Genomic DNA, 9,826 nt, shown 5'->3' with positions numbered 1-9,826 from the left:
ATTCAGTAGAAATATATGGCATTATTCTGGAGATTTGACACATTTTCTTACATTTTTCTCGATAAAAGTGAATGTTTTAACGGCGTTGACAAAACGTCCGGAAACGAAAGTAAAATAAAAACAAAAACAATGCCCTCTGGTGATGGTAATTTTAAAGTCCTGTGTTTGACCAGCCTCTTGAATTAAAAGTTATCAAGCGTCTGGTTGAACAAGATTAAGTTATCTACCCGACCTTGTCATTAACTCTTATCGAGAAACAATTGGAGAATTCGAGGTAAGGAACAGGATACGTTGAAGGAAAATGTTATTATTTATTTATTATACACTGTAACTAAGATTTAAAATATGTGTTTCTAGTTTGTTACAGGGTATTCACTGAAGACAAATTCAGCTCTATTTGATAGAACGTGAGCTCCTAGCTGTTTAATTAGAAACTGGGACAAACATTATTATCTTTGCCATTGTCTGTGAGAGTTCGTCTTAGTTTTGTCAGGGTTACAGAAAATGTTGCAGTACACTCTGATTCCCTTTCAGAAGAGTTGTATCATGACAATATATATATGAGCTATATGAGTCACAGCCAAAAGAGACCCCATGTGTACATACATACTTTGTACATATGTGGACAATCTATGAAACAACAAGTGATATCAAATTCACTTTGCATTGTTACATTTATATATACAATTTTGTCAACCTTAACTGTTGTATCTATCTGTGTATAAACGGCGCATGGTCCATGCTAATATGTTCATGTACTGCGTCGGAGGGGTAGGGGGGGGTGCAAGGTATAAAGTAGCTTTGGAGGGTGAGAGATCTTTTGAAATTAAGTAGATAGGTGAGACGTTTGCACTCGTTCAGTCACGTGGTAGTTGACCGGATTCTACAGAACGCTTCAATATATGCGTTGGAGCAGGTGCCAATTCGTCTGCACAAGTCTTGATAATCTGGTTTGGAAAGCCATGCGGTCCCATGGTCTTGTGGATCTGGAATTTGGAGAGTAGTTTAGTTACTACTTTCTCTGATATAACTATTGGTTGTTATGTGTACTTGGCCGTGGATGCTGCACTGGCTGATGCAGTTGTGTCAGTAGTAAACACAGACAAATAGTGGTCCAGTAGGATTCGGGCTTTATCGGCACTGTTCGGGCTTTATCGGCACTGTTCGGGCTTTATCGGCACTGTTCGGGCTTTATCGGCACTGTTGTTCTGGAGTGCTTCGTTTAGTTTCAGAAAGGGGATGGGGATAGACTCCTAGGTTTATCTGTCTTTTTTACTTCACGAAGCGCCAGAATTGTTTGGTGTTGTTTTCTCTCGGGCCTTCCTCTATGATGTAGTTAATGTATGATATTTCGGCCATTTTGAATTCACGTTTACACTTATGCTGGAATGCCCTGACTTGATATCTTCCCAATTTGCTTTCGTGTAACGGCAATATTTACAAGGCTTCCGTATGACTACGTGTGGGAGAACATCAGTACCGTAACTAGCATAGCATGGTACCACGTAACTGATGTCGGTTACGCTCACTTCATCCTCGATATCCAGAGGCTACGCTCACTTTCGCTCTCTGCACCCATGAAATATGTCATAGCAAAATTGAAGGCTTGTTGGTGACGAGGACTAGTTCGATCCTTTGATGTACATCAAAAGAATATCGCGGTCACGTAACGGTAAAAATTGACAAGCTTTGAAGTCGGGCGTCTCTACTTTGTAATCTTAAATCGACAGGTATCAGCCCAGCGATTGGTCAGTGTTTTTTTTACCTGAGACCAATCAAACAGCTATCTTCGTGCCTTCAATTTTGCTATGACATATTCCAGGGGTGTAGAGAGCGAAAGTGAGATAGGGTTCCTAGTTTGAAACCCTTAAGCCACAACTTAGTATATCCGATGGCCGCTGTAAACGCCGACTGGTTTACCCTAATACTACAACAGTTTATTGTGAGGTTGGTTATTGTTGGGTAGGGATTGTTGTCGGAAGTGTTGTTGGAAGTGTTGTTGGTTTCAGAGGATTGCCTTCTTGATCCACTATTATTTCATTGTTTCCAATCAGAGAAACGCCATTTTGATATTTACGAGGAATATCCTATATCTCTCATCATTGTTGTTTCATACAAAACTTATATGTCACTTCGTGTATATGGTAACTACTCCGCCTGTATATTTATTTTCTTCAGTGAATTCTAATTGTTCGTCCCGCTTGAAACGATGTCCGGACTTGTTGACGCTACCACGGTACCTATGTGGGTGAAATATGTGGTTTTGTTTACGACTGGAGGCACTGCTCTGATGTACCTGGAAGGGGCTTACCGACGTTATATTGTCAGACAGGTTATCCGAAAAAGAAAAGAGAAAGCACAAATGGCGATGGAACGTGTGCGTACACAAGTGAACGAACAACAGGTAATCCTCTCCTGGCCATTGGCATTTATTTAAACATTACTGTCAGTGTACATACTTCAGCGATTGTTTTCCTTTAGCACTTTTGGTACTCTCATTATTGTACTGAAGTTATGATAGCGTTCATCGACGTTTCTGCTAATGTATTATCACTTATTGCATAATTTGTGAGTGCGCTGAATCTGTTGAAATCCGATTATCTGATAATTTGTTTACAATATCTACAAGCAAAAATGAGTGACGTTGTCTGTAATACAGAAAATTATGTTACGGTGATTTGTTAATTGATTCTGTTTATTGTGATACTATTGTAGTTTTTAAGCAACACGCTGAATACCAAACTTAATGTAAAGAGATCTAAATATTTAGGCTAATAACCAAAAGTCACTTATTCGACAAAAAACTCGCTCTAATGTAGATGCATAGTTCAACAGCAAGGGATTCAATTCAATCTGCAACGTTCATGACAGCCATCCATCTTAATGGAAGTCATACTTGATTGCATTCATTACTCAATAACTGTACAACATGTTACAAGGAGGGTTACATGTCAGTAAGTAAGTACACATTAGTTCTTTGAAATAAGAACATGTAACAGATGAAGCCGTCATCATTTGTATTTTAATGCATACCATGTTCACAGGTGGATGGTAAGCTGTCTGCCGACATTTTAAACATGACAGCAGTGCAACTCCAAACTGCTCTACAGGCCGGAAAAGTAAAAGCTGTCGACGTTCTCCAGACATACCAGAAAAAAGTAAGTGAGGCAGTCACCAGGTACTGGCAGCTGGTTGGTGGTTTGTACCTGGCCGCTGGATCCAAAGTTATTAAGGAAGAAAAACACAAACAAACCAGTTCATTATTATACCGATTGTTAAATTTTGCTATTTTGACATGAGATGCGTATATGTGAAATTAAATCGGGTACTCAACGTGAAAGCATGACTCTTTCTCTGAAATTGTATTTAGTCTTCGTTGCATGTCAGTCCTTTTTGTTGTGTTCACAGTTTGACCAGATATCTAAATGACTGTTGTTGTATTTTACATGTTTCAGGCGATTCAGGAGAACGACAGATTCAATTTCATTTTGGAACCTATTCTGGAAGCAAGGGTTAGTTCACATCCATTGGTCTCAGAGAAACATGGTACAAATTAATAATAATAATAATAATAATTCGAGGTTCTTCAGTTGTTTTCAGGTGTTTTCACATGACATCGCCTTGCTATACAATACACCTTCGTTTAACGTTCAATAAATAATGATCTAAGTAATATATATGCTTCTTTTATTCCTTGTATTGCATTCTAAATGTAATCCCCTGTACTTTGCATGTACCTGTATTCAGCTGTAGGTAACAGGAACATTTTTGTATTTACAGGACTTAGCGGAGGCACGTGATCAACAACAGGACAATAAAAAAAAATTACATGGAATTCCAATTAGTGTCAAAGAAAGCTTTAATTTTAAGGTAGGTTAACACTCAGGACTATTGATTCATGTACAACCGCGAGAATTCTCACAACTATATTCATAATGTATGCGTAACTCGGTTTAATACGGAAGCCGGTACGGGCCGGCGAGAAAAAAAATGCTATGTCGTTGTAACGACTAACTATCTCATAGTAATGACTTAGCTATGTCGTAGTAACGACTGAAGTATGTCGTAATGACGACTTATTATCTCATACATGTATTAACGACTTAAATATGTCGTAATAACGAGTAACTATCTCTTAATAACGGCATAGCTATGTCGTAATAACGACTTACTAACGACATAGTTTTTCGTTATATATACATGTCAAATGTAGCTATTGCGTTATTACGAGATAGTTAGTCGTTATTACAGCATAGCTAAGTAAAGATTTCAATTCGAGTGACAGTTTATTACTTCAATTATCTATTTTCACATAAACCTTCTGTCTTTTGTATATAACTTACACAGACGATGTTGTATCGAGGAACAGGCTGTTAATCCTGTTATATTTTCCCCCTAAAACAATGATTCTTAAACCCGTTTTAATCATTAGTATGATTTTATTAGTTTGAAGAATAATGCAGAAACAAATTCTTCTTCATAGCACATTATGTTTTAATAAATTCATTTATGTGTATCGATAACGAACATGAAATAAATCACATCGATTTTATGAGTTCGTTGCGATGAACTTTTCCATTGAGTGTATAGTCAGCCATGTTCGTAGCTTGACCAATGAAAAAACCCGAAGTCGAAGGCATGTTATTTTAACTCACCGTTGTCGGCGTCATACCAATAGTCTACGACTATTTTACTTCTGCTACCATATTTAAATCCTTGGTTATCAGTAAGGAAACACGAAGATGTGGGATCAGCTGTTTTAGATCATCAAGATTTTTTTTTTTTCTTTTGAATTGCATCTAATCAGCGTGTGCTTTTATTGTCGATAGGGTCAGGATACCACCGGCGGATGTGCGTCATTGATAGGAAAACTGGCACGTGAGGACGCCGTACTCGTCCAGGTAAGTACACCCTCTACCGTAAAATCCCACACTGACAAAATATCTCTTTATGATGCAACGAGTTTCATTTAACACCTTTTATATAAGTTTCATTTTACACCTTTTATACATTGTATCACTTGGGAAACAAGTGAACGCTATTGCCAAATCCTGTTACTACCAGATCAGTAGCATCGTCTGTATTCGGCAGTTTTTAACTGCAGATGCATGCAAGATTTTGGTGCATTCACTTGTTACCTCTCGGTTGGATTATGGTAACGCCCTGCTCTGTGGTATATCTGACAAACTAACTAGTCGTCTGCAGAGGGTCCAGAATACTGCAGCACTGCTAGTTACTCGTACTCGAAAGAGAGAGCACATCACACCTGTGCTCTATTCGTTGCGCTGTTTACCTGTACGATACAGGTCGCAGTACAAAATTCTGGTGTACACATGCAAGGCACTGAATTGAACAGCTCCTCAGTACATACAGGAGCTTGTTACCCTGTATCAGCCGTCACGATCACTGCGGTCGGAGTCAGAATCTTTGTTGTGTGTCCCAAAATCTCGTACTGTGACCTACGGAAACAGATGCTTTGGAAGGGTTTCGGCTACGTTGTGGAATAGCTAACCATCTGCAATTAGAAAGTCCAATACCCTAGCCAAGTTCAAGAGGGACATCAAAACTCTCCTCTTCACGTCTGCATTTTAGAATCTTTGCAAAGACGTTATGTAAATACCACCCTTTTATTTGTTCAATCATGTGCATATTGCTTGCTTAAATGTATAAAAGTGATTGTTAGCCTTTGTTTTTTGTTTTCACAATTATAACCATTACTATTATCCATATGTTGTTAAGCGCTTTAGAATAATTTTACAAATTATATAGGGCGCTATATAAATGTTGTATATTATTATTTTATTATTTTATAGAATAAAACCTAGACCCAGACTAGGATACTGTTCTTTGTTTCATTTGCCGCCTCGGCTACCGCCAGCGTATTGCAAGGATTGCTGTCCTTTAATTCCTGATTATTCCTTTACAATACTCTATCCATACAATGCCATACCCCTTTGAAACGTTATAATTCGGCCGGACAAAGAACGCTAAAAATATAACGAGTTTTCACCGTATACGTATAACTAAAACAAAAGATTCCAGTAATATCCTCTAGTACTGCGGTATAAAGGCACAAACCATTATAAAACTTTGAATTATGTCGGGCGTTTTGACATAATGGTGTGAGGGTTGTTTAACCTGACCTTCGCATTTCTGATGTCATCTTTGATTGTTATTCTGTAGTGTTATTCTGTAGGTGCTGAAGGACCAGGGGGCTGTTCCTTTTGTAAGAACCAATATCCCACAGACAATGTTGAGGTAAATATCGAATAAACAGTTAACATACAATTATCTCTCCTCCGATGTCCCACAGACAATGTTGAGGTTAATATGGAATGAACACTCAATGTACAATGATCTCTCCTCCGATGTCCCACAGACAATGTTGAGATACATGTGGAATGAACAGTTGTCCAACAGACAATGTCGAGATGCGTATGGAATGAACAGTTAAAGTATACTTATCTCTCCTCCGATCGCAATTTCTCCTGATGGAAAACTGGTTCTCTCAATGTACATTATATGTTGCTATCCACTAAAAATCACTTAATTTGAACACCCCAATAAAATGCCAGAATATGGTTTATTTGTACATGTAGTTATATGTGTTTATAGTGCTATAATTAGTTGAGAACGTTGGACATTATACGTAGCTATATATGTTTATAGTGCTATAATTAGGTGAGAACGTTGGACATTATAAATTTATTGAAATCCTATTGAAAACTTATTTTTTATTCCTAGTTTGTTTGCTATTCTTTTTTTATTTTCTATAGTTTCGACTGTTCCAACCCTATCTACGGTAAGACCCTCAACCCTCACGACCCTACCCGTACCCCCGGGGGTTCGTCCGGTGGGGAAGGGGCGATCCTCGCTTCAGAAGCCTCCATTTTAGGACTTGGATCAGATATTGCTGGAAGCGTGCGGATACCTTGTCATTTCTGTGGTGTTACAGGACTGAAGCCAACTCATGGAAGATTAAGGTACGCTTCAAATTAGTTGATGTCAAGAATTGTACACATCATCGGAAGGAAAGCATTCCACAAAATCCAAGTAACGTTGTAAAATTTATATTACAAAACATCAAAATACATGTAATATGAAGATCTCATTGCGACTTCTTTGAGCAAGATTGTTTAAATCTAAATTAGTCTTCTTCGAATCGATTTCATTCAGGAATAGAAAATAATAATAAATCTTGGAATGGTTGACTCGCTTATTCATTCTTTAACAAATAGTAAGAAGTATTACAAACAATAAAAATAAAATGTTGTTCAAATTTGCAGTACAAAGGGGATGCTAAGTTTCTCATCGCATCAAAATATTGGTAAGTGTACGCACTGTAAAATGATTCCTATCAGTACACTATCACTTAAGTTTTTATTAATTGCATATTGAAAGATGTGATTTCATTCAATACATAATTCGACTTACGATTTTATTCCTAACACAATATTACAATGTATTTGATTCATTATATACTATCTGATATTATTTAATTCATGCATGATTTTAGATATAGTTTCATTCATTATACAACATAAGACATAATATTATACATTAAAATTATGATAACATATCTACATCATTGTTCGTACTGTTCCATGCAGTAAAGCGTATTTGTTCCATTCAGTAAGCGCAGTGGGAGGTCCGATGGCCCGTGACGTGGATGGCGTGGTACTATTGATGAAAGCTCTCCTGTCTCCCCTTCATTTCAAACTGGACCCGTCTGTACCGCCGATTCCATTTCAAGATAAGGTTTGTAGCTATAAATAGGATACACATACTAAAAGAATACCTTATTGTCAATGAAACCGTAATTCGAATCGATACAACTAGGACAAAAAATGAACAAAGGAACGATTTACATGGACAACCCTGAAAAAGTATAAGGATAAAAAGACCAGGTGTTTCGGAAGGGTAAGCGTGTTTTGCTACATCGACGCCAATCACCATTTAAATCTAGGTAAAAATCCAAATACTTTGACGTCCTCATTATGGTTAACTGATGCAACCTTTTACTTAGTTTTGATATTTTTAATTATCAACAAATGGTACTATTTAAGAAAATAAGTGTATCTTTTGATATATTCGCGGCTATCCTAAAGTGGATAAAATCCATAGTTGATTTGATCATTTTTATCAAAAACAAAACTACAGTGTTTAATTTGAAAAGAAATGATGTAATTTCCACCTTGAGTAATTGTGTTTTTCAGGAGTACGCTGACACCAGACGTCTCCGTATCGGGTATTACACCAGCCACGGGTATGTGGACCCTGTCCCGGCGTGCACGCGGGCAGTCCTCATCACAAAGGAGGCGCTGGAACAGAAAGGACATACGGTACTAGTTGGTTGGGTGGGGTTGTAAACTGGACATAATAATTAAATTGATAGATGGCTAATTTGCATTATTAAACACATGTTTTATCACTGATAACTGCTTGGCCCTTAAACCAAAGGTAAATACTCTGCTTCTGTCTTGTTTGCTTCACATTTACTGGGGTATTTTTTCTTTTATTGCAACCATAGGTTTGCATATATATAAGTATTGTTTACCAATTCCTTTCTTCATAATTATATCAACCAATTGCTTTGATCTTAAAAAACATAGGTAAAGCGACTTTATGTGTTAGTTTTGCTTACCTGATTACAAACTGAGCGGGCGTTATGTTTATGCCGACTAGATGGTCACAAACTCAAAATTCCACTGGAAACAGGGTTTATCGTATTAAACATTCATGGATAATGTTAAAAGTTTCGGTTCTCAACTATCGCTCTTTCATATTGAAATGCTTTTTGTCCACCATAAATTCCATTGAGCTATCAATACGTGTTTTGTCCTCATTACCAACAAGTGTGTGTTATGGTAACGTTTTATCTCTTCGGCGTATTGGATTTGATGTCAGTCTTTTCTTTGTTTCGTTACTTATCTCGCCCGATATTAAAATCTTCACAAGTATCCATACCCTGAGCTTTTGACTCAAACGCATACAAACACCAGAATTACATTTTCATTTTCATTGTAGCTTATACCATTCGAGCCGCCTAGAATACCCTACGCCATTTCCCAACTGTATATGAAAGTAGTCTGTGGAGACGGAGGGAAGTCTGTAACCGAGTATATGTAAGTTGGAAATAAGTCTGTATATGATCACAACGAAATAAGTCTGTATATGATCACAGCGAAATAAGACTGTATATGATCACAGCGAAATTAGTCTGTATATGATCACAGCGAAGTCTGTATATGATCACAGCGAAATTAGTCTGTATATGATCACAGCGAAGTCTGAATATGATCACAGCGAAGTCTGTATATGATCACAGCGAAATTAGGCTGTATATGATCACAGCGAAATAAGTCTGTATATGATCACAGCGAAATAAGTCTGTATATGATAACAACGAAATAAGTATGTATATGATCTCAGCGAAATAAGTCTGTACATGAGCACAGCGAAATAAGTCTGTACATGAGCACAGCGAAATAAGTCTTTATATGATCACAGCGTAATTAGTCTGTATATGAGCACAGCGAAATTAGTCTGCATATGATCACAGCGAAAGTATTCTGAATATGATCACAGCGAAGGCTGAATATGATCACAGCGAAATAAGGTGATATATGATCACAGCGAAGGCTGAATATGATCACAGCGAAATTAGTCTGTATATGATCACAGCGAAATAAGTATGTATATGATCACAGCGAAATAAGTCTGTATATGATCACAGCAAAATAAGTCTGTATATGATCACAGCGAAATTAGTCTGTATATGAGCACAGCGAAATTAGTCTGTATATGAGCACAGCGAAATAAGTCT

General features: G+C 37.3%; 1 protein-coding gene across 2 annotated transcripts in view; it reads left to right on the top strand.

Moving 5' to 3' along the window:
- Window positions 1-227: 227 nt before the first annotated feature.
- The window catches only part of LOC110460495 (vitamin D3 hydroxylase-associated protein-like), an 18,247-nt gene continuing 8,648 nt past the window's right edge, over window positions 228-9,826 (top strand). For both annotated transcript variants that reach the window (XR_002464032.1, XM_021513478.1), the window contains exons 1-12: window positions 228-274; window positions 2,179-2,404; window positions 3,045-3,158; window positions 3,456-3,512; window positions 3,781-3,870; window positions 4,830-4,901; window positions 6,197-6,258; window positions 6,777-6,983; window positions 7,287-7,327; window positions 7,634-7,758; window positions 8,217-8,342; window positions 9,028-9,125. Coding sequence is in view for 1 of the 2 variants with exons in the window: in XM_021513478.1 (XP_021369153.1) it covers window positions 2,210-2,404; window positions 3,045-3,158; window positions 3,456-3,512; window positions 3,781-3,870; window positions 4,830-4,901; window positions 6,197-6,258; window positions 6,777-6,983; window positions 7,287-7,327; window positions 7,634-7,758; window positions 8,217-8,342; window positions 9,028-9,125 (1,187 nt within the window). In the remaining variant the exon portion in view is untranslated. The remainder of the gene's footprint in view (window positions 275-2,178; window positions 2,405-3,044; window positions 3,159-3,455; window positions 3,513-3,780; window positions 3,871-4,829; window positions 4,902-6,196; window positions 6,259-6,776; window positions 6,984-7,286; window positions 7,328-7,633; window positions 7,759-8,216; window positions 8,343-9,027; window positions 9,126-9,826) is intronic.

Source organism: Mizuhopecten yessoensis, unplaced genomic scaffold, assembly GCF_002113885.1.
Source record: "Mizuhopecten yessoensis strain PY_sf001 unplaced genomic scaffold, ASM211388v2 scaffold201, whole genome shotgun sequence".
NCBI lineage: Eukaryota > Metazoa > Mollusca > Bivalvia > Pectinida > Pectinidae > Mizuhopecten > Mizuhopecten yessoensis.
Note: the sequence above shows the minus strand (reverse complement) of the source record. Positions and strands in the feature narration are given on the sequence as shown.